Consider the following 25,591-nt stretch of genomic DNA (forward strand, 5'->3'; position numbering starts at 1 on the left):
TGCAGCACACCAACATGGCACATGTATACATATGTAACAAACCTGCACGTTGTGCACATGTACCCTAGTACTTAAAGTATAATAAAAAAATATTTGGCCAAAGGGATTTTGCGGATGTGATTAAAGATCTTAAAATGAAGAGTTTATCGTGGATCATCCACGTGGACCCCACATAATCACATTGGTCCTTATAAGAGAGAGATGGGAAGTCAGTCAGAAAAGAAGGTGATGTGATGATGGTAGCAGAGATAAAAGTGATATGCTTTGAAGTTGGAGGAAGTAGTCATAAACCAAGGACTACAGGCAGCTATTAGATGCTGAAAAAGGCAAGGCAATAGTTTTTCCTCTCAGAGCCTCTAGGAGCAAGCATCCATGTCAACACCTTGACTTTATCCCAGTGAAACTAATTTCAGAATTCTGCCCTTCGGAATGTTAAGATAATAAATTTGTATTGTTTTAAAAGATTGTATTTTGTGGTAATTAGTTACGGGAGCAATAGAACTCGGTATGTTTCTTGATACAGCAATGCCACTTTCAGGATTTTATCTTAAGGAGATGACCATAAGTATGCACAAAAATTATGCCCAAGAACTCAAACAATTCAATAATAAGACAAACAACCTTATTTAAAAAATGAGCAAAGGACCTAAGTAGACATTTCTTACAAGACAATATACAAATGGCCAATGGGAATATGAAAAGTGCCCAACATCACTAATCATCAGGGAAATGCAAGTTACAACCACAATGAGCTATCATCTCACACCAGTTAAAATGACTGTTACTGAAAAGATAAAAGATAAGTGTTGGTGAGGATGTGAAGAAAAGGGAATAAGGGCTGGGACCGGCTGCTCACGCCTGTAATCCCAGCACTTTGGAGGCAGAGGCGGGCGGATCACGAGGTCAGGAGATCGAGACCATCCTGGCTAACCCGGTGAAACCACGTCTGTACTAAAAATACCAAAAAAATTAGCTGGGTGTGGTGTCGGGTGCCTGTAGTCCCAGCTACTCCAGAGGTTGAGGCAGGAGAATGGTGTGAACCCGGGAGGCCGAGCTTGCAGTGGGCCGAGATCGCGCCACTGCACTCCAGCCTGGGAGACAGAGCGAGACTCCATCTCAAAAACAAAAACAAATAAAAAACAAAACAAAACAAAAGAAGTAGAGGGATTAAGGCCTTGTACACTGTTGGTGAGAATGTAAATTAGTACAGCCATTATGGAAAGCAGTATAGAAGGTCCTCAAAAAATTAAAAGTAGAACTACCATGTGATCCAGCAATCCCATTTCTGAATATATGTAGGGAAGGAAGGGAAATTAGTATGTTGAAGAGATCATTGTACCCTCATGTTAATTGCAGCGTTATTCACAATAGCTAAGACATGGAATTAACCTAAGTGTCATTCAATAGATGAATGACTAAAGAAAACATGGCATACAATGGAATACAATTGAGCCTTAAAAAAGAAGGAAATTCTGTCATTTGTGACAACATGGGTGAACCTGAAGGACATATGCAAAATGAAAAAAATTCAGGCACGGAAAGAAAAATACCATATGATCTCACTTATGTGTCCACATGTCTGCAAAGCTGAGCTCATAGAAGTAGAGGAAGAATGGTAGTTGCCAGTGGCTGCGAGGAAGGGGATTGGGGAATGGGTACAAAGTTAGCAAAGATTAGGTAACTTCTGAAGATCTATTGTACAGCATAGTGATTATAGTTAATATTAATATATTGTATACTTGAAAATTGCTAAGAGAGTAATCTTAAATGTTCTTACCACAAGACATTGATAAGTATGTGAAGTCACAGATATGTTAACTAGCTTGACTTAATTTTTTCATGTTGTATACATATATATCATCATGTTGTACACCATAAATATATATAATTTTTATTTGTCAATTAAAAATAGTAAAAAATTCATGTTTAAGAATACTGACATCTACATTGCCTATCAGAGCAAAATATTGGAACAAATTAAATATGAAGAAATAAGGGATTAGAAAATAAAATACACATATTTAAATGAAATACTGTGATACCATCATGGTGACAAATAATACATAATAGAGCTGAAAGACGTTCCCACTCTATTAAGTAAAGTGAATTCACAAAAATGGTATGTACTTAATTATAGTATTTTTTGCTTAAATATGAAATTTTGTTAATCTATGAACATAGAAAAGTAATGATAGAAAAAATACATATTAATCTGTTGTATTAAGATCTGGAGTAGTTTTGTCTTTTTTTTTTTTTGCTTCTCTATGGTTTTATTTTAAACATTATACTTTTGTTGCTTTTCTTAAAAGAAATTATGTTACTAAAAATTGGCCCTTTCTCTCCTCACTGTCACCTCCACTCCAAATCATAAATAATGGTGATGATTATCAAAATGATTATCTGATCAAAAATCCATCTGAATTTGTATCTCTCTGGGGGACAATGAACAGAAGGAGGTATTAAAGACATTTTGTAGAAGCCTTTAGCTGTGACCAAGTGAATTTTGCATCTCTAAGAGGATGTTTGTTGAAGTGGCCTGACATCCTTACAGGAGCTAGAAACAGGGTCCCAGATGTTTCCACTTATATTACAGTGTACTGTTTCCTGGGCATTTTAAGATTTATCCTTTGATTCTTCTCAGTCACTTATTTTGAATCAAAGTAGCAGCAGTAAAGCTCCAATTGAGTAGAAACAAAAGTTAGCTTTTTTTAAAAAAATACCTATATAAAAGGCCATTAATCAAAGTATGGCTCATTGTACCTTTCAAATCTCAGTCCTTAGTTAGCCTTGATCTAAACCCTTGTGCCAAAGGAATGGGAAGAGACTCATGCTCAGCATTGGGAAAAGACTTTGTGCCCGACTCCTTTTCATCACAGTGTAGGCATGTTTGCTGCTCAGCTGTGGATACAGCTAGTTGATCTGCACATTCAGAGGATCATCCTGGCCCACCTTCTCCTTTCTAGCCACATGTGTCCTGCTTAGTCAGTACCACTGTAGATGGACCAGTGATGATACAGAAGGCTCACAGTGCAGGTACATAGCTGAGTTCACACAGGCTCCCCCACTAGATTTTGCCTTCATTTGGGAAATCACAGCATGTGGTTCTCAAGGAAAGAGGGAAGTGGTCTGTGAAGAATGCCCCATTCCATCTCTTTGGACTGCCAAATATCCTTATATTAATGCTAATGTCACAGTCTTGTTTTCTGAAGTATAATGAACTGGATTGCTCCCAATTCATAAATGGTTTAGGTTCAAAAAGTACCCTTGTAAGTTGGTTGTTTGGAACTTGGAATACATTTTTCTTAAACCTCATGGTTACGTATCCAGGTAAGTCCTCAAAAGTCTCTTTCCACTAAATCTCCTTGCTGTCTAATGCCAGTGGGAATACAGCGTCTGGCCACTGAGTTTAAGATAAATCATGTCAGAAAGTAAGTCTATTTCTAACCTGGGATATCAGGGGGATTTCTTTCTCCATTTAGGCTTTACTGTCTCAATTCTTTTTTTTAAAATTGAGTACTAGTAATAGGGCACTTTCAGTCCTTCTTCCCTAAGGGTAGCTTCTGTTGCCCAGAGGTGGGTGTCTGCCACAGTATATACAGGAGGAGCCAGTACAGATGCGAGGTGAAGGAATCAGCAACTGATGGACTTTCTCTAACTCCTTTGGTTACTTCTCACCTCCTGCTGTTGTTAGAGAACATCCCCGGAGAATCCAGGGCAGATGCTGATGGGAGGAAGGCAGAAATGAGGAACAATGGAAAGGCAGGATTTTCCCATCTTTCTCCCTTCAAAGCTCACATTCTGCTACTATGCATCCTACCTTCTACTGGCAGAGGGATGAAATGAACTCTGGGAAACATGGTTTGGGCACAATAGATACTGAGTGGGCATCCAGACCTTAACAATAGCAGAAAAGAGACAGGGAATGGAGAGAAATGAGCCCCCAGTTGCATCCAGGAATAAGACTTTCTCTTTACTGCATTATTTTGTCTCTTTATGGGTAAGCATACATCTTACCCATAAGGATATATATATATATATCTTTACAAATATATATAAAGTAAATGTATATATTTATATTTATATATATAAAGTATATTTACAAATATATATAAAGTAAATATATATATACACCCACATATATATATACATATATATATTTGTTTATATAACTATTTCAAATACAACTTGAGGTCTTTAAAACAGGTCAACAAAGTCTTGCATTATTTTGCCCAGTCCTTTTCGTGTGCTCCAGAGGTCTGATATCTATTTAGTTCCTAGAGTAACACATCAGGCTCTCTGTTTGCCTACTGGCTGGCTCTTGTTTGTCTTAGGATTTGACGCATTCTCCCCAATGTACAGTAAGTCCATTTTCTTACTAAGGATTTTCTTCTCTTAGTTTGATATGTGTACTATGGGCTTAAAACTGTTTCACAATAATGTGATTTCTTAGATTTCATCCCAAATATTCATTTGGTGGTTTCCAAATAATTTTTAGGATAAACTCTAAGTGCTATGGGAGGGCCTGTGAGACATTTTTGGGTGAATCCTGCTCACCTCTTCAGAGTGAAGGGACAGTCACTAGGTGCCTATACCTTCTGTACACTTGTACTCTGGCCATGCCACATATGTAGTGGTTATTTGAATGTCCCCCACCATCGTACACATCATTGTCGTTGCCTAGGGTACTCTTCCCATTTTGTCATCAGGCCCACTTTGGCTTGTCCTTCAAGACCCAGCTCAGTTATCACCTTTTCTGGGAAGCATTCCTGGAAAGGACCACTCCCTTGGTGTGACTGCAGTGCTCCATGTCTGTACATCACTGAATGTCACTCTGCACCTTGCACAGTGCACTTCTGATTTTTGTCTTCTATTTCTTATACTGGTCATGGGGCCTGGAGGAAAGGGACTGTGTTCTTTGTGTTTGTCTTCCTAGTGCTTGACAAATGTTCATCCACACACAATACAGCATTCAATGTTTTGCTGTGGATGATGGTGATGTTGCATCCAGAAATCAGGGGGAAATAATGTGTATATATTTGAGGACAATATTTCTAGATTTTTTGTGAGTTCCTTTATTTCTATTCTGATGCAAACATTATTTTAATAAATTATCCTTTTCTTTCTCCTTCCTCTCTCTTTCTTTTATCTTTCTTTCTCTCTCTCTCCCTCTCTCCCTCTCCCACCCTAAATGGTTTTGAAAGGCCTTGGCAGTTATTCTTAGAATAAAGATTTAAGTCCTACAAAATAAACAAACAGAGGACAATTAGTGATTTTAAAGTGTGTTAACCCACAAAGATTATTTTCTTTTTCTCCATGCCCATTTAGTAAGAATGGTTCTCTGAGACTGTGTAATTATGGATGAATGACATTGAAATGCTTGAACAATAATTTGTAGGAAATACAATTATGAGTAGAAGTCATTAGTGGGAGTAAATGAGTAGTTTGTTGGTTAACAGGTCAACATCGAAAGCCCAGAGTAATTAAACATAGTATTAAATTACAAGTTAAAAGCATAGTCCTTTTTCATTTAAGCATATTCATAAATTATTGAGCTTTTTATACTGTAGTTTTATGTATTTTTTGATTTGTGGTACAGAAAGGAAGGGAGCTACCCAACGTGGGTTTCAATAGTTCTATGAACAGAAATGACTCAGATGTAAAATGTGTGCAATGCTTTCTTCATCAGAGAAGTCAGTTGGTCCACCTTGTATGACATTTAAATAACATTTATGAAGTAATGAGAATAATTTTTTGAACATCAAAGCTAATTGGGTGCAGTTAATTTGCAGCTATTTCCAGAGGCTACAAATTCCATTTACTTGTCTAGTTCTCTGGTCTTAGATTCAGAAGAACTAGTTTCAGAACTTTGTGCTGATATCTATTACCATATAATCTTGTCCTTGAAGAATCATAGTTTCCTATCTGTACAATCTGTTAAAATAAATAACAAAAATAAAAAACCAAAGATTTCTTACTTGACAATGAAACTAGTTTGCATAGGTTGGGGTTATTCTAAGTTTTCAATAAATGTTTGTAATTTTTTCTGCTGTTTACATATTGAATATTATATACTCACTTGGACATATGTCTGATGGGAGTTTACGAGTGAGTGCCTGGAAGGCAATACTTAAAACAGCTCATTTGAACCACTATGAATTGAATGTTAATTATGTGTCCAGTGCTGTGTTAGGAATTGTGCCAAATATAAAGGAGACATGAGGCAGGGGCACAGCAGTCATGGTGCCACCTGTAAGTTGGAGAGAGAAGACACATGCACTGTAGTAATTTCAGGATGATTTAGTGCTAAGAGACGTGGGACTGACTATTGGTTATATAACTGAAGTCTCCCCAGGCTACCCTGAGCCTGCTCAGCCTGTGGATATTTCAATAGTGATAAAAAATTTTACTGTCTGTGGCCCCCGACTCACACAAAACCTTCTCCCCTTTTTAGCATTTCTGCTTGCTTCTAAGTGTTCTCACAATGTGTTTTCTGTGAGTTCATCTGTCTGCCTTAGTCACCATGAGACATCTTTCATGTTCTTTTCCTCCTACTTTGGCTTCTTGGTCATTGTTCTCCATTCAGGAAGGTAGTAGGGGCTGCCTCATCCCTGCATCTACTGCTGGTACCTGCCATGAGAGTACTGAACACATGGGTTTGAAGGTTCAGGCTTTCATTGAAAACCCCTAGGTGTGGGAGTGTGCTGTGCCCCATGATGAAATGTGGCAACTGTCTCTGCATGCTGCTCAGAGTCCCACCTGATCAACTGGACACCAAGACTCTGGGGTGCTGGTTTCTCCATCTCATTTGTGATTTTATGCATTCAGGATGTATTTATGGAACACTTATTATGTGCTAGACACTGTGAAAGGCATTGATGTTGTCACGGTGAACAAACATAGGTATGGTTTTTGCTGTTGTGTTTAGTGGGGGAGACAAATTCTAAGTATAGAAATAGAGGCCAAATCGCAGTTGTGTTAAGTGTGAGAAAGGAGACAGCCATGGTGATATGACAGATTATGATACAGGGTTTGTCTTCTCAGCAAGTCTTGGAGGCTTCTCTCAGGATTACGCTCTAAGAAATGCAGCAGAGTGAATTGGTGAGAGAATCTTAGGCGGGGCAGCATCAGGTGACAAAGCCATCTGGAGAGTTCCTCCAAATTCTTCCCTCAGGTTCAGTCATAGATCCTTGTGGTCAAGAGAGAGGGCCTGTATCTGAGATTGACGCCATCTCTTCTCTGTCATCTTCTTTTCTCCCATCTGTTTCTTTGAGCAAACTTCCTCCCCCACACAAAGCAGCTCAAATAAATGGCTCACAAGCTACCCAGACATGCTTGGGAATGCCTAAATCCCAGAGGTACATCCAGATTTTGCTGAAGGAATGATCTCATGGATCACTACAAGGTCTGTAGGAGGAAGTGAAGATGAAGTGTGTTCTGAAATTCATTGAAAAGATCGGGTTTGAGTCGTGCTTTAAAAGGATAGATGAAGAGAAAGAAGCAAGGACACGAGTGGAAAGGACAAAATTGACAAAAGATTAGAGGCAGGATGATCCTGCTAAATGATAATAGGTAAAGAGATTGGGCTTCTTGGAACAGAATTTATTAAGAAATCAGAGACCATAAAGTGGGGTCACATTATGGAGAGTCTTTAAAGTCGAGCAGGAAGTTTGAGACTTTGTTACTGAGTATTGCAGGAAAATACTGCAGATTAATGGATAAAGAAGGGATGTAATTAAAATAACTTAGCAGAATTTCTTTTGTTTTAAAAAAAAGGACATAAGGAGGAATACTTAAAGGAATAAAAGCTGTTTGTAAGAGGGTCTAGCTCAGATAATTATTACAATAGTTTTAAGATGATAGTACTCATCTAAATGTCAATACCTACTATGTAGCTAGAAATATGAGCCCAACACTCATTAAACACCCAGGCTTGATGTTTTAACCACACACATAGAGACGTTATTTTTGCAATGAGAGTGAATAAGTTATAAGATAGTTTTACTGGTTTCTAGAGGCTCTGTCAATATTTAAAAAGATGTAACTTTTTGTTAATAGTTAAAAAATATACTTCAAAAATTATCTGTGAATTTTTTTCATCCATTCAGAGTTGACCATTATTTATAGGAGTAATTAGTTGAGATAGACCTTTGTGGTCTCTACTGTCAGTTCTGCCATGTGTAGCTTACATGTTGATAGTCACATAGTAGGTGTTTGTTGCATATTAACTGAGAATTGTAAACATTGATCACAGAGTCTGACAACATTTTATCTTGGATAAACGTTTTTCTATGCTTGGTAGAGATTTTTCTATGAAGACATTCAAGAACGGGTTATAAAAATTCACATATATATGCATATACATATAAATACATCTTATTTCATTTTATTGTTTCCAAAGGTTAAGATATACAAACAAGAAATAAAATTAAAATTATTTTCTTTTGGGATGATTTATGTCTTAATTTTCACCTGCTCTATAATTAGAAATTTTGAACTCTGTACATTTTTTAAGACAAAATTATTGCCCAAGTAAACTTCAGAAATTACAACATTAACCCAGAGACCTTTCTAAGCCTAGAACAACATTATTGGTACAAGTGCTTATGCACAGAGAGACCAATAAATAAAGAGGAAAGTTTAAAATAATTTGAAAATGATTTATTGTCGGCCACCTCTGTAGTTAGAGATTCAAGTATTATTACTTTACTTTAGGACAACAAGGGAGGACAGTAACTTGCTGCGGGCTAAAGGTAAATTATCATCTATTGCAAAAGAGGAAGGAAATGTACTACAGAAAGAAGAAGGAGTAGGGAGTAAGCCATGTGTTTTCTGAAGTATTCAGATAATGCCTTGAAAAAAATCTGTGCCTTGATCCTTGCTGGAAAAGACCAGAATAAACTGTGAGACAGATGATCTTCTTGAATTTTTGATAATTAGAGATTAGCGTGCTGGTATGGGGATGGTCAGGTGGGTAAATTGGAGTGTAATACAAACGAAGTTATCTAGAACCACAAGTTGCCCTTCTTCAACTGCATTCAGCAGTCTTATATTAGATAGGTCTAGTTTTTATAGTTTGAAGGGATCATTTAATACACCAAGACTTATGACAACTCTTAAGAGATAATTTTTGTTTTCCACTCTATTTTTGTTATTTGTGAAGTCTTCATATTGGAAATTAGTTATGGAGGTCTATGTCAGAAAGTCTAGAAACCACTTATTTTTACTTGGAATAAAAAAGAGGTGGTAAAATTTCATCCTCAAACACAGTGTGACACAGAAAAGGAAGAGAAAGGATTAACATACACTTAGGGTCTATTATGTGGTAAGATCCAAGCTAGATGTTTCTTAGATACTATTTCATTGAATCTTTCTGAAACCCTATGATGGAAGACCCTGCTACTTCTGTTTTTAACTGAGGAAACTTAAGCCCACTCATCAAGTTTATTACCCTAAAGAATAGGGTTAGAATATGACAAGACCGTGATTCAAATATAAGTGTAATCTGACCACAATTCTTGTGCTTTTTACACATTGCTGTTCTCTATTCTGAATTACTTTTATTGACTTCTTTTTACAGATAAAAAGAAAACTAATGTCAAACAAAATAAAACAAAACTAATATAAAAAAAAATGGTGCTTATCTATCCTGAAGCTTGCTTTTCCAGATCTTATTTTATGGGATTCTTTGGCTAAATAACATCACATTTATTAATGATTAAATTAATCATGTTTTGATCAATGATTAAATTATCTGGACAACTTTTCCTCGGGCTGCTTTAGGTTCACTACCAGAAGTAATTGTCACCCGTCTTCGAGCAACTGCCCATGCCCGAGACACAGTGTTGGCTTTAGAAGATGCTGTGGACTGGCACCCTGGGGATGAAGTTGTCATAATCAGTGGAACAGGTGTTGAAGGTGCTAAACCGATGGAAGAGATTGTCACTGTGGAAACTGTGCAGGATACAGACCTCTATCTTAAGTCACCTTTGAGGTACTGAGTGTCAGCTTGGCTAAGTTGACATGGATGAAGATGAGATTTTAACTGTGTTGGACTCTGAACATTTGTATTGGGGTCTTTCAATGATATATTTCTTCTGCATTAAATAATGCTAGACATTTGGACAAGAAAATTAAAAAGCATGAAATGTTTTGAAGATTTAGACTTTGTAAGTTAGTTTTTCTTGTGACTCTCTAGAACTTCTGTCTTACACAAATGATTAGGGCAATGATCAGCATAATTTCTAATTTTCATGCACTTGTGTCTATAGTTCACTATTTGGTTTTGAGTTTCTAAAGAAACATGAATAGATCCCCAAAGGAGGAATTATGTTAATCTAGTGGCTTATTATTCCTAGTAAGATTTGGAGTGATGTCCTCAGTTCTATCATCCTCTTTTCTTCCCCAGATATTCTCACAACTTTACAGAGAATTGGGTGGCTGGAGAGCACCATATTTTAAAGGCCACTGTGGCTCTGCTCAGCAGGAGTATTACCATACAAGGAAATCTCACTAATGAGAGGGAGAAGCTGCTTCTTTCATGCCAGGAGGCCAATGCTCCAGAAGGTAGAAGAATATTTTGTTGGAAAGTCCAGTGAGCAAAAAGAATATTCTTACTGTCTGATGATAGATGGCATTGCTATGGTTGACCTGTTTCAAAATAGAATAGGCCCTTAACCTTTGGATGCCAATAATTTTCTGTAGTTTTCAGAATGTTCTTGATTGTCATTTCATCCTCCTCCCTGCTCCACTGCCCAACAACCTTGTGAAAAAGATAGACAAAAGACAAAAGAAATGAAAGATTACTGCTCTGGGGAAAATATTTCTATTAAAGAACTCAATCTTAAAATGTAACTCAAATGAATTACATTTCATTTCTGGGTTCGATGTTAAAATTCCAGGCCACTTCTAATATTTTTAGGAAAGCCATATGCCAGAGTTCTGGACTCAGGCAGCACATTCTTACTGATTAGACTTGTAGGGCTCCCCCATCCCCTTTTCGGGATTTGTTTTCTGAGTGAACTACCACATACTTTAGGTAAGTGGTGGAAAAAGTCAATTTATCTTCTAGTAGAATAGCAGGCACTGAATCACACTGATGTGCCTATTAAGCATCTATTTCAGGGATGGTTAGTTTAGTAGGTTATGTTTTGGTTTCCCAGGCTGTAGATTATGAGGCTTTCACATGTTGTGAAGACATCATTTGTCAACTTTGGTCCAGGATGGTGTGGGTGTCAAGGATGACTTCCAGGCATGAGCTCTGGATGGATGATGAGGCTATTTACTGGGATGGGAAAGGGAGCAGGTTTTGGGGTGGGAGAGTGGCAATCGTGAGTTTAATTTTGTATATGTTGTAACTGAGATGCCAGGCCAGCAACTGTGTAGAGATGTCTGGTAATGTGTGGAGCCTGGAAGAAAGGTCGAGGCTGGAGTTAAAGATTTGAGTTGTGTCTAAATATAGGTGCATGTGAGTATAATGTTGTCATGTGGTTGGGTATGGGGAGTTGTTAGAAGTAGAGAGGGAGTTTGACCTCACCTCCCTCCCTACAAATCATCTACTCACAAATGTGTCATTCTAAAAAGAATGTTTGGATAACAGTGGGTTCACTTCCATCAACTGCCCAACTTTATCTATTCTACAGAATTGGGATCTTCATTCTTTTCAAACTTCCTTCGTATTGTGAGATCATATTTTGCCAAATATTGCATTTGATCATGCTGCCAGTAAGACCATGCTTCTAGGTTTAAGCCACTATAAATCTGTTAGCCCCAAATGGAAAACATCCTTGATTTCATCACAAATCATAAATATAACTACAATATTCTCAAAATAAGCCATTCTTTTTCTGTGTGGGGCTGGAGTGTGGAACAAGGTAGTTGAATTTAATAACACAAGGCCTGTCCATTTGAAAATCTTATGGATCACTGGCACAAATAATCAAATTGTGATAAAGCATGCAAATATAAATATCTCTTCATTCACCTCTTCTCTGGGTGTTAGCAAATGACTGGATTCTGAAATTTACTGTGGTATGATACAGTGTTTTATATTATTAGTGCTTCTTTGGATCATTAACATGAAAAATCTTTATTATTCAATTGGAGAGATGATTTATTCTCCAGATTAGTTTGTACCACCAAATGCCATGTATCAGCAGAAGGTGCCCTGGATCCTGAGGTCACAACATTTTGGTAGCAATAGTAGTTGTGTGTGTTCGGTCCAGGTGGTTTGATGCCCTCCCTAGCATTCATAGCTGTGTGTGTTAGTTCAGGTGGTTGCTGTCCTCACTAGCATTTGTAGTTGTGTTTATTAAGTGCAGGTTGCTGCCGTCCTCACTGGTGGCACAGCTGGGGAAGTAGGTGTTGGTGCAGGAGCTGCTCAGTTGCTTCTCTGAAGTCCTTTGACATTTCTGTGTTAGCATTATTGCTAAGCCCCCAAACCATAAAACAGCACAGTAATGGGGAAACCTCATTGGACAGCTTAAGATTAAAAAGTGCTGTTATTATATTCAGTGCTAGCATGTCTTTCCTACAATTATCAACCACAAGAAGGTCATTTTATTGCATATTTCCTCCAGAGGATCTTTTGGATTGAAATAAGCATCTATTTAGGTTGGGTTTGTGGGTTATAGTCTGACTCTTTGTGACAGTAATTAAGGTGATTGATTTGGGAGTTTCTTGAAAAAATAGAATGAAGGCAACATCATGTCCTGTTTATCAGATCTTTTAATTAATAACCTACAGAGGAGAATCAAAGAAAAGGGGAAATAAGATTATTAAATGAAATAAACAATAATGTTTTTTTCCTTGGTGCTGACAGTACCTTTCAAACTGGGAGATTTGTCTAGAAGCATGTTCTACATGCATTAGGTTCTCTGGACTTTATTTTGTGTTTCAGGTAATCTGCAGCACTGTTTGTATTCCATGAGCGAGAAGATGCTGGGATCCAGGGATATGGGAGCCAGAGTGATCATTCAGTCCTTCCCAGAAGAGCCCAGCCAGGTCCAGTTGAAGGGAGTGCAGTTTCGAGTCTTGGGGCAAGCCTTCCATAAGCATCTGAGCTCACTCACTATGGTGGGAGCTATGAGAGGTAAGGGGGCCCAGACCTAGGACCTTCTCATGTTGCTTTCTTCCATGTTTAAGGCACTACATGCATGGGGGAATGATAGATGATATGTGGAATTTGAGGGATTTAGAGATGGATAATTGTTATATTCTAGGTCTGTGGTTCCCAAACTTTAGTATGCCTAAAAAAATCACTTGTGGAGCTTATTAAAATTCAGAGTTATAGACCTTACCCCAACAAATTCTGGTCTAAGGTAGGCTTAGGAATGTGTATTTTAAATATACAAACCTTTTGATTCTGGAACAGGCAGTCCAAGGAGTCCACTTTGAGAACTATCACTATAATATAGCACACGAGAGTGAACCACACAATCACGTGTTTTGAATTCTGTCTCTACCATTTACTAGCTTTGTGACTACAGGTGAATTGGCATTACATTATCAACACTGTGGGAGTCCAGACACTTCTATGTAAAGTTGTCCTAAATCAGAGGAATCTTTTGCCTGGGGAAATGAGGGGGAATGGGCCGAAACCCAGGTGCTTTTTCTGGGAATGAGGAGTAGATACATGTGCAGATCTTGGCCAGACATGAAGATGTAAGAAGGGAGCAGGAAACACCAAATTCAGGTGAGAACAACTAGGCGAAAAACAAGATCAGAATCAGAAAAAGAGAATATGACCCAATGCACTGACAGAAGTTCTAAAATCAAAGTTGAATGTAGGAACATCCAGGGCAAAAACTCATTACCAAAAGCTGATATGCAGAGAATCACATAATGGGGGTGCAGATGCCAAGTCACGAGGACAGCAACTCCATTTCTGAGTGATCCTTCCCATTCATCAGCACTTTCAATACCCACACATTCAAGCTTTGCCTTCCTTAAAGAGGTGGTGCTCCAGGGGTTCAGAGGTTGATGCCTGACAAAGGACATCAGGGCATACTTTGTTCAGGTGGCTCTTGAGAGACACTAGGATTCTAACAGGTAATGGCAAAGTAATCCTTGAGGTCATTGAGGGCAGGATTCTGATCAGGCAAAAGCAACATTTTCCTTCATTTCAAATTATCTGTATGCTAAAGAAGTCTATTTATTCTAATTTTTCCAATCTCTTTTTATTTATTTGAGTCATTTAGGGGGATGGCTCCCGAAATGTGCTTTGGATCGATTAGTATCCTTATTTCCTTCTCTCTGGTTCTTTGGTCAGCTGTGTGTAGCACTGCAGAATATTTGACATGTGGCCAATTCAATAAAAAAGAGGGTAGCAGTCACAAATAAGTTATCAATTGAACATAAACAAAGCCCTTCCTTGATGAAATTTTACCTAACCTATCTCTCCCACCTCTGTTTCAATCAGAGTAGCTGCACATTCATCTATTTTTATAGACATTTTATATTTTGGTTTTAGTTTTGAAAAAGAGTTCAATGCTTAAAAATAAAAGTTTGAAAATTACTGCATTAATACATTATTACCTGTAAATCCCTGTTAAAATGCAGAGGCTAGAAACTTTTGGAATACTCATCAAGGAATTTTTTATTGTTTAACACCCTGAAGCCCCTCATGTCCTATGCGGCTAATTACTCCCTGCTACTAGAGTTAGAAGGCATTGGGATCTTTGAACAGTACTTTAAAAAATATTTAATTTAATTTTAAGTTCCAGGATACATGTGCAGGATGTGCAGGTTTTTTACATAGATAAATGTTGCACAGTACTTTTTAAAGATTCACCAGTCCCAGTATTCTGCCTTTAGAGCTACACAAACACATCAGTACTTATTGGTTGTTCACATGGTCAGGCATATTCTGTTTGAGTGATGTGGTGAAGATTCTGTGCAGCACGGGCAGTGTTTTCTACAGAAGTAGATATGGGTGGGTTAATTTATTGGGATGTATCCTTGATGAGTAATGTAAGGGCACCTAGTAGTAGGAGAGCTGAGATTGAGGGGAATGTGGAGATCCAGTGTCAATAGTGATGTTAAAGTTGAGAATTTTTTGGATAGTCCCAACTTTAAAAGTCAAATTATTCCATAAACTAAAGTAACTTTTCTAATATCCCAACACTTGGCATCTGTATCTTTCTTACTACCTAGTAATAACACAAAGCTCCCTTTTTAGGATTTATAGTTTAATTATTCAAATAATGGATTTTTATTATTTTAATGTCAGTTTCCTCCATCAGAATGCAAATACACGAATGCAGAGGTTACTTAGTTTCATTCATTTTTATGTTTCCAGCACAATGCTGTGCCCAATTCCTGAAACATATAGTTGATAATCAGTAATTGTGTGTTCATTGACTCATCTAGGCCTCATAACCAGATTTGGGGATCATAGAATATGGCTATGAAACCAGTGTAATGATTTTCCTAATTGTCATTTTTTTTTTTAGCATAGTAGAGGATCCTCTTTAGTTTTATAAACCTATCCAGTTCAAACGTGAGAGTCATGATCCTCAGGCCAACCTTTGGCCTGGCTTACAGTTAGGAATAAGGGTCTCTGGCTATCTTGGGCCAAGAATATTATTGCCTGATAAATTATAAATATTAATTCATAGCTCCAGGTTTCAAAGATCAAGGCTGGCCCATAAGCAGTGCTCTTCATATTCTTCTTGACTTCTCATCTGTTGTATTGTGATGAGAGCTGATACCAAAGATGATGGCCAGTTGGAAATCTTGACAGCCATGAGTTCTTTTATTGTTTAGACATACTTTGTCTTTCTCAGATTGTTTTTTTTTTTCTAACACTTGATTGTTAAATTTCACCCTTTTCATTATTGAGGCCCATTGGTTTGAGTTACCCATTCTTTTGTTTTGATTGTTGCTTCTAACTTCTTATCTCCTGAGTTTCATTATTGTGTGGGAGAATGTCTTTAGCTATAGTGTAGCTTCCTTTACATATGGTCAACAGAATCTCAGCAGCCATTTCTAATTTTTACTTTACTCTTTCCTATTCAGAGTCTTTCATACAGGGCTGCACAGTGAGGAGCTCCTTCAGTAGAGGCCTCAGCATGTGCGGGACCTTGGGCCTGAAGGTGGACAGTAATGTATTCTACAATATTTTAGGTCATGCACTGCTAGTTGGTAAGTGAAACAAGCTTGTCTAATTTCTGCATTCTTGTGTAGGACACAGTTTTTCACAATGAATTCTCTCCAAATTTGTAATTCCCAATTTATAAAAATATTGGCCTTATGATCACTAGAAATGGGCTATAGTAAAAAATTCTAAATTTAAATGTAGTCATCACTGATTGGCTTACTAAACTTTACCTACAGGATACTGATTTTTTAAAGACTAGGTCAGATTAATAAGTACCAGCAATTTTCACAATAATTCTAAGTCACATACATATGTCTTTGTGTAGTCTTACAGACTGTCAAACTTGGTGTTGGCCAAGGATTTAAAAACCTGGAATTCTCTTCTTAATAGAATTCAAGCTCCTGTGGCTTGCTGAAGAAGACCATGTTTCAGAATCTTCAACTGATCACCTGTATCTCCTTCTGTTTCCTAAAATTCATTCCCCTTGCAAAACTCAGAATTATCCTTAAAAATCTCAAATTGTATCATATCACTTATCTCCTTTGAGTTTCTTATTGCTTTTAAAATAGAATCCCAAACTTTTCACCAGACTTAAAAGATCCCTTCAGTGATTTTTGTCTCTATTAACTTCTGTAAACTTGTCTTGTTCTTTTTCTCTTCCTAGTACTCTAGTGACACTAAAATATTTTATTTTAGTTCCTTTAAAAGACCATACTTTTTCCTTCCTCAGGGTCTTTGCACAAGCTCTCTGGCTCTGTTCATGCCACTTACTCTCCTCCTGCAAGATCCTCTCTCCCAGACAAGTCCTTCTGTTTAAGCTCTTTAAGTGCCAATCAGTACTTCTTAATTTAAAATTATATACCACATTTCTGGTCATCTGATTAATGTCTTTTTACCACCAGATTTCTTGAGGACATTGTCTCCTGAATATTTAGCATATTAACTAGTGCATTGTAGATCTATTAGTTGAAGGAAATGAATGAATTAAGGAACAAAGGGTCTCTAGTTTTATCAGAATAAAAAAGTAAATCAGAGTTTTTCACTGAAAGTAAGAATATATTTAACAGTATTTGTTAAATACTGTTTGATATTTAATTCTATAGTATCATCAGTGGGAAAATATATGTTTCATTTAAGAACAATCTATTGAGATAAAAGCTATAAAAGTTCTATTCTGAGATGGAGACTGTCTAGTGAGAAAATATGAATCAGATACATTTGCTTTAAAACACACTCTAGCTCTAAAAGACAAAAAACTAAGAGTAACTGAGGTGATCAGGTGCAGAAAAATCTTTTGATTAGAAAAGGAAAGCCACCGGGAAGTCAATTAACAGTTGTAGGATTGACTTTGTTTGTTCCTACGTTTGTCCATGCAAGGGAAAAGGTGAAACGTCAAGGAGAAATTGAGAAAGGTATCCTAACAGTATTACCTTAGCAGAAAACAATTATGTGGAATAGATATTAACTACGCAAGGAAGAAAACCTGTAGGAGGAATTTAACCTTTAGTGCTTGAATGTTGTGAATTATAAGCTTTTGACATCTATTGTATTACAAGTCAGGGAATTAACATTTTTCTTTATTGATGTGTGGTAGGTAAAGCCCTCAATCTCACACATAACAAGTATGCAAACCCAGACCCATGAAATGACATGAGGAAGCCCAGATACTTCGTAATGAAGGGTTCTTTGGGGCAGATCTTTATTGATAGCACTTAAGTGACTAATTTCTCTATGTAGCATGGCCCATGCCTGCTCTTCTATTCTCTTCTATTCCAACCTCAGTGATTTGAGTGTGAAGGTCCTAGATATCGTCCATCCTGTTCCTCCAGGACATTTCAGATCTTCCAAGGGAAGGTGAGGCCATGCAGATAGCAGGTTGCCAGTTTGAACAGCTAGGAATGGGGTTGGTGTTGACGCAGGATATGTGGCACTTAACAGTAGAGATAGTCACTTAGACTCCTCCTCAAAAGTAAAACAGATCTATTTTTCTGTTCTTTTTATTTAAAATGAACTTCTGAATCCTGATACTCTAGAACTGAAGAGTTCATAAGATCTGTATCTCTTTCCCTAATTTACAGATAAAAACACAAAAACAAAATTAAAACAACCCACACCCAAAGAAGAAGTAGTGTTTCAGCATCTCTTGTTTTCCTAAGTGGCATAAAATATACTCAAGTAACGGGGTCTTTTGTTCTCAGGGACATGCATGGAAATGAGATATATCTCTTGGGAGGCAATTCATGGAAGGAAATATGGTAAATATGTAAATGGATTTTAAATCTATTACATTGTATTTAAAATTGTCATATATTTTATCGACAAGCCTGATGGCAAAATGTTGGGTCCCTTAAGTTTATTGTGCATACTAAGTATTTTATTTATATATATATATATATATATATATATATATATATATATATGAAATACATATGTGAACTCTGATGCGTATTAGTAGAATCAAGAGTGTTGAGTTGTGTACATTTCAATTATGTTTGTGGATTCTCTGGGTTTGTTTAAACATTAGACTGGTCAGGACATGGAAATATAATAAGAAACAACGTGATCATCCGGGTTTCTGGTGCCGAGGGACTCTCCAATCCTGAAATGTTGACACCATCTGGCATCTATATCCGCAGCCCCACCAATGTTATAGAGGTAAGATCTTCAGATCCACCAGGAAGACCAGAACTGAGAGGGCATAAAGTTCTTTCTCAATCAGGGGTGTCCAGCCTTTTGGCTTCCCTGGGCCACATTGGAAGAAGAATTACCTTGGGCCACACATAAAATGCACTAAGGCTAATGATAGCTGATAAACTGAAAAAAAAATTGTAAAAAAAACCTCATACTGTGTTAAGAAAGTTGATGAATTTGTGTTGGGCCACATTCAAAGCCATCTTGGGCTGCATGCTACCTGTGGGCTGTGGGTTGGATAAGCTTGCTCTAAAAGTTCTTTAAGGTGGCAGCATTAGTGGTGGTGTGGTATGAAATGTTTACTTGCTGCATATTTGTATCAAGAAAATAATGTATAATTTTGCATTAAACAAGTTCTTTAGGATAAAGATAAGCATTCCTCTCAGGATTCCTGGAAACAGTTTTTTGAAGTAATAGGTAATGGAGCAAAACAAAGTAGATATTGATCATTTCCTGGTCATTTAGATAATGCAAAGTAAAATATCTCCCTGAACTATCAACTCTGGGTGCTGATTTATGTCTCTCTTGATTCCAATGCCAATTTCTTATTAAACCTTCACTATCTTACTATGTTAATGTGGCCATATTTTGTCCTTTAACAGCATTCAAAACTGAGTCATGAGTTGTATAAGGTCATGTCAGATTCCAGGAGGATGAAGTCCACTTCAATGACCTTGAGTTTTAAATCCCATTATTTAGTACAACTTAACATTGGTTTCTCTTGGTAAATTTCCGTTTAAACATTTAAGAAATTAATTTTTTTGGGGAAAATGTAGCTGTAGACCTGAGTGAACAAGTGCATCAGAGTAGTGGCAGGCCATTTCGTTTCCCCTTTTCTAATTATTTTGTCCCATGGATCATCTATCGAAAGAGTTAAAAGCCTCACTCTTCCAGGAAACTCCTCTGAGCATCCACAATGTCATTATGCTGAGTTTCTGAGGAACTCGGAGCATGAGCTTCTTTCTCACTGATCTTCTGTTTTTAATTACCTTCAGCTGAATAACCTCTAGTAAAAGTAGTGGTTATCTCGTCAACCTTCCTTAGATTCTTAATTACGTTTATTCCAAGCACAGCACTTACACACCATTTTAGGTGCCTAATGGGAGTGGCTAATATGCCAGTAAGCAAAGGAAGCAGAACTACATGGACTGTAGGAACCCAGACTCCAGACCTAGGACAGCTGGAGCTGCATTTAACTTGTTTGGCCACTACAGGCCAAAAATCCCAATGCTAATTAGGATTTTTCTTTGTTGTTATTTTAAACTTTTACTTTTAAAATAATTTCAGACTTACAAGAATAAATAAAAGAGTTCCTATGTGCCCTTTCTATGTCTGCAAGCTTTTGGGCTTAAGAAACCATGTTTTTGTGTACTTTTCTGGGTAGCATAATGTTGACTACATCAAATGCCTAGAGGAAGGTAAACCCTCAGGGTTGCCCAGCTCACCTGCTGTGTGAAGCTGGAATGTCCTTGTCTCTCTGGGTAGTATGTGGTCTTCTGGAGAGGAGTACTAGCCACTGGCTGACAAGAAGAAGGGTTGAGCTGGCTGCAGGTGCAGAGAACCAGAGGGTAATCTGAAAAGCTGTGGGTTGCATGAGTGTTTGCAAAATGACCTGTAGAATAATACCCAGTCAGCAATAGAAAAATTGACTCCACAAGTAGCTGCTTGCTCTCCCTCCAATGCTTTCCATTTCCCTTCATTTACTTTCTTACTCTTGTATCCACTTTTCAAAATTAGAAAAAAAAATACAATGCATGTGTTTTGAGAATGGAGTTTTAGTAGGTTAAACAGGTAATGTAGATTCTTTAGGTATATTCCTGACATATTCGTCATTGGTGACCTTAAAGTTCTAATTCTATTTTCATTAGCTTTTAGACACTAGCACAATGTCTAAAACATGGTAGTTGCTCAAAAAATGTATTTAATATAATGAATGAAGGTATAAATCTGTAACCAAATTATATGGGGGAAGAAAAAGGAAAGCAAAGAACAAGTTCCAAAGTTCTAAAATCATTTTGATGACTGAAAAATAAGTTTAGTCAGTGGAAGCATTTAGATTCTGTTGGGCTATCAGCATTAAATCTTGCAAAGTCTAGTCCAGTTTTTCAGTTGTGCCATTGGCTTTCTGTTATTCAGGTTTTTTTTTGTATTCTATTGTCTGTGATGTGCCATTAGTTAAAGACATAGGTGATAACTGGGCATATGTGAAAAAAACCTATGCTCCCTAGGTGGGTCTCAAACTCTTGGTCTCAAGTGATATCCCCACTTTGGCTTTCCAAAGTATTGGGATTACAGATGTGAGCCACCGTGCTTGGCTGAGTTAGTGTTTCTTGTGTCTTGTGTGGATGATATACAGAGTACTTTGAAGAACATATTTTAGAAACATACCTTCATTCCAAAGGGATAATAAGGAGGCTTCCACAATAAGAAGGTGTGTGTGTATGTGTGCATGTATTTGTGTGTGCGTGTATAATATATGGAACAGAAAGAGATGTGATAGAAAATTCTGATTAATTCTGATTTTTCTTTATTTTAAACTTGTAATTTTAAAATAATTTCAGACTTATGAGAAGCTGCATTAAATAAGGTAATTCCTATGTTCTCTTCATCTAGCTCACTCCAATGATAACATAACCATAACCATAGTCATGGAGCTGTACCAAGGCCAGGACATTGACTTTGGTATGATAGTATTAATTAAATCAATGCATTTATTTAGACTTGAAGAAGATGGCCTAATGTTTGGGCAACCAACTCTGTAAGCCTAAACTCTCTCTCCTCACATACCTGAGTCTGACCTTGAAATCTCTGAGCTGGCAGGTGGATAGGCAGGGGATATGATTCTTAAGTCTGTGCAATGGTTTGTGGTTTTATATTATTCCCAAATTGCCCTGATGCAGAGCCAGGACCAAACTCTCAGCCACAACGTAAGGAATTCACCTGGGCTTGCAGTCAGTCACCTTTGCAGTTCACTTACCTTCAACCGGCATGGTGCAAATAAATTTCAAGTGTGATATTCCTTTTTAGTTTTGATAGCCACAGGTGGTCTGCTTGTCTCCCTGCCCAGCCTGCAGCTGAGGTGAGTCCAGGGCAGTTTCATTGAGAAGCATAACCTGAGCTTTGTACCTTCTTGCCAGTGAGGACCAATGAGTGGTATGCGCTTGAGTCTCCAGGGGCCTGTGGCATTCCCTGGTATATTTCTTAAATAGGCCTTTGCCATGCTTTCCAAAAGCAAGTTGATGGTGGTTCTTTCGTGCATCACCTGTAGCTTCTTACAACACTTCACGCCCAAGCTGTCTTCCCTCAGCAACTCTAGCACCGGAGTCTCGGACTCCTTTGACAGGAGCTCCTTGTTATCTGTCAAGAGGCTGCATGTTTCCAGAAGACATAACCTATGTGAACCTGTTCTCATTCCCTCTGGCTGGGAAGTCTTTGCTCTCAAACAGCAAGGGACTGCCCACTTCCAGAGCTCAGAGTCTCCCATGTTTATGTAGGTGTTGGAAATTTCCTATGACCAGACCCCTGTTTAGGATAGTCCGTGGAAAAACTCTGAAGAAGAGCCCTTTGGAGACATGCATTTAATTTGAGGAGAATTTGTTCTGGTTTGTGAATCAATTTTGTAAGGAATTCTGTGTTTAAAGGCCCAACCTCAGTTCTCAAGCTTTCCCCACTCAATAGGTAATGCATATTTAAGAGCTGCCTGAAGGGTTAACTCACTTTTTTTCTAGTGACTATAGATGTACACCTCAAGGAGCTGGCTTACTTGGGCAGTTAATTTCTCTCTGGAATTTCTCTTGCTTGAATGTCCATAATACATTGACTTCCGCAAAGAATTGATTTCCACACAAAATTCCCTGCTTGCCTTAAAACCTTCCCCGCAAGCTGCCAGCTGCCTGCATAAATATGTGGTTTTTCCTCATGAATCATTTGTAGCATACACAATTGGAGTTGAGAGTAAGAAGGGCCAGGAAGGAATGTGATCTGACTGTTCAAGTGCTTCTTTTGTAAGAAAAGTGAGTCTTATCAGCTAACAGAGGACCAAAGTTGCAGTCTCCTGCCCACCTATAAATGCGCTTGGAAAGTGTTTATGTGTGTTCACCCAGATGTGCCATAAATGCTAATGGCAGTAGGGCAGATGATTCAACAAACCCATTTATTCAGGGAAACATGTGATTTCTGAGCATCTGGCTGGCAAAGGTGATGAATAAGGTTGCAGTCCTTGGAATATATTTTTGAAATGTAAGAATCTTTTCTTTCCTCATAAAATCTTGATAATGAAACAGCATTTCCTTGGTAATGAAATAGAGCTGTGTGGACAAGTGAGATGATCACTTTTAGCCTCCAGTCCACGTTTCTCATTGTATGCTTGCAGACAAGGTGGGTGCTTAAGAAGCCCCCTTCTGTGGCCCTCAGTTATTATGTACCTCTGACCTTTCCCCAGGTTCATGGGTACAGAGAGACACACCTAGAGAAGGTGGAGTTTCACTTCCCTGGTGAAAGTTTGTGTTGTGTAATCATGACTGAGAACAACAGCTGTGGTATTTCTTTATGTATCTGCAAGGGCTGAAGAGATACAATGGACACTCATATTTGCCAACTAAGGGACAGTGATTCTTCTTGAGGCCAAGAAGCAGGAGTACATACTCTGTTTTCTAGCACAAGAGAAAAATTGAGATAGCTGATTTAATGCTAATAAATTTTTTTTTAGTGGGAATGCCTGATGCCTCATCTAATAGTTTTAAGTGATATGAATAGTTTCCTGGTAAAGACTATTAAAGCATTCTTATTGTAATTAACCATGTTTTCATATTTAGGCTTGTCTTTTCATCAAAATTTAGCGATGGGATACTGGAAAATGGGTGTGGGTTATTTTGCTAATATGTGACTGCAGTGTAGACTATAGACCAAGGTTTCTCAACTACGTCAACATTGACATTTTGGACTGGGTAATTCCTTGTTATTGAGGCTATCCTCTGTATAAGAGCACCCCTGGTATCTATGCACTGAATTCCAGTAGCCCTCTTCTCTCTTCTTCATCCTCCCAAGTTGTTACAATAAAAAATGTATCCAGAGGTTGTTAAATGTTGGAATAAAGTCATCCCTGATTGACAACCAGCACTCTATTCTAGGCCACCCTAAGACCATTGAAATCTTAGAAATGGACCTGATTCTTTGAAGTCATGTTAGAATCTTGGATAGTGATTCATCTTAATACTCAATGTGGTCTGACTGTTCAAGCGCTTCTTTTGTAAGAAAAGTGAGTCTTATCAGCTAACAGAGGACCAAAGTCGCAGTCTCCTGCCCACCTATAAATGCACTTGGAAAGTGTTTATATGTGATCACCCAGATGTGCCATAAATGCTATGGCACTAGGGCAAAAGTCACTTTTGGTGAGTACCCTGTGGTAGGTGAGACATGTGATTAGAATTCTAAGTGCTTTTAGGAAATTGGAGAATTGCTCAGACTCTAAAATAATGAAGTGCAGGGGAGACTGGGCCAATTAGTCCACAAAGGAACAAAACATCCTGTAACTGAATGAAAAATGAGGAAGAAAGGGCTGTCTATTTACAAATACCCGGGGTAAGAACCTTTGGGACCCACAGTGAATTGAAGCTAAAGTTAATAAACAGCCCGGGGCAATTGTGTCAGCATGTGCTGGCCTCCCTGACCAGGTCCTGGCTGCTGCCTGCTGGTCAGGCTTCCAGTGTCAGGGGAACTCTGGCCCTGACTCACACTTCCCCCAAAATTGAAGGACTCCAGGGGTTGAGGCATTGGTTCTTTCTGTCACACAAGGCAGGGAATTGAGCGTTATTGGGTTAACGGCAATCTGTTTCAGTTTTCTCCCCCGTACTGTCTTTGCTTGGCTGAATATGTGTGTGTGTGTGTGTGTGTGTGTGTGTGTGTGTGTGTTTTCCTTGTGGAACATGTGGTACATTCAGGAGGGAATAGGGTCTTTAAATTCTTCTCCTGTCGGGGGTGCTGCTATATTATCACTGCCAGTGGATCATCCAGGTTCAGAGAGTTACACTTAATAATACCTAAAGTTGGCCAGACATGGTGGCTCATGCCTATAATCCCAGCACTTTGGGACGTCAAAGTGGGCGGATCACCAGGGGTCGGGAGTTTGAGACCAGCTTGACCAACATGGAGAAACCCCATCTCTACTGAAAATATAAAATTAGCTGGGCATGGTGGTACATGCCTGTAATCCCAGCTACTCAGGAGGCTGAGGCAGGAAAATCACTTGAACCCAGGAGGCGGAGGTTGCGGTGAGCCAAGATCGTGCCACTGCACTCCAGCCTGGGGAACAAGAGTGAAACTCCATCTCAAAAAAGAAAAAAATAAAATAAAAAATAAAAAAAAGAGAAAAGAAAAAAGGAAAAAAAAAACACCTAAAGACCTTTCATTTGGAAATTAAAGTCAATAAAAATATTAGTCTAGAATGACTGAAGCCATAGGATGAAATGAGTTTACTTAGTCTAAAGATAAAGAAACACAGAATAGCTACAAGTAAAAGGGTATGGAGTCCTCACTCTCAATCCATCTTTGCTGAGAATGTAGTAAAACTCCCCAAGCTGTGTGAAAGGCTAGTGCAAGACCCTGTCCTTGGATAGGTCAGAACTTCCTCATTAAATTCTAACCCTTGTCTGCATCCAGTCCATAGCCCTATTGTCTGCACTGATAGTAGATGACAACTGCAGATAATCTTAGTCTTTTCATCTGTCATTGCTCAAAATTCCTTTGTTAGAAGCCAGTCCTCATCAACATGTCTGAGCCTTAATAACACTTGATCTCCATAATGCT

At 38.1% G+C, this 25,591-nt stretch overlaps 1 protein-coding gene across 2 annotated transcripts in view; it reads left to right on the forward strand.

Moving 5' to 3' along the window:
• PKHD1 (PKHD1 ciliary IPT domain containing fibrocystin/polyductin) overlaps positions 1-25,591 on the forward strand; it is a 465,580-nt gene that overhangs the window by 164,988 nt on the left and 275,001 nt on the right. For both annotated transcript variants that reach the window (XM_077999818.1, XM_077999819.1), the window contains exons 37-42: positions 9,781-9,991; positions 10,406-10,563; positions 12,896-13,087; positions 16,015-16,140; positions 18,295-18,351; positions 18,621-18,751. In XM_077999818.1, coding sequence (XP_077855944.1) covers positions 9,781-9,991; positions 10,406-10,563; positions 12,896-13,087; positions 16,015-16,140; positions 18,295-18,351; positions 18,621-18,751 — 875 coding nt within the window. The remainder of the gene's footprint in view (positions 1-9,780; positions 9,992-10,405; positions 10,564-12,895; positions 13,088-16,014; positions 16,141-18,294; positions 18,352-18,620; positions 18,752-25,591) is intronic.

Source organism: Macaca mulatta, chromosome 4 (assembly GCF_049350105.2).
Source record: "Macaca mulatta isolate MMU2019108-1 chromosome 4, T2T-MMU8v2.0, whole genome shotgun sequence".
Taxonomy (NCBI): Eukaryota; Metazoa; Chordata; class Mammalia; order Primates; family Cercopithecidae; genus Macaca; species Macaca mulatta.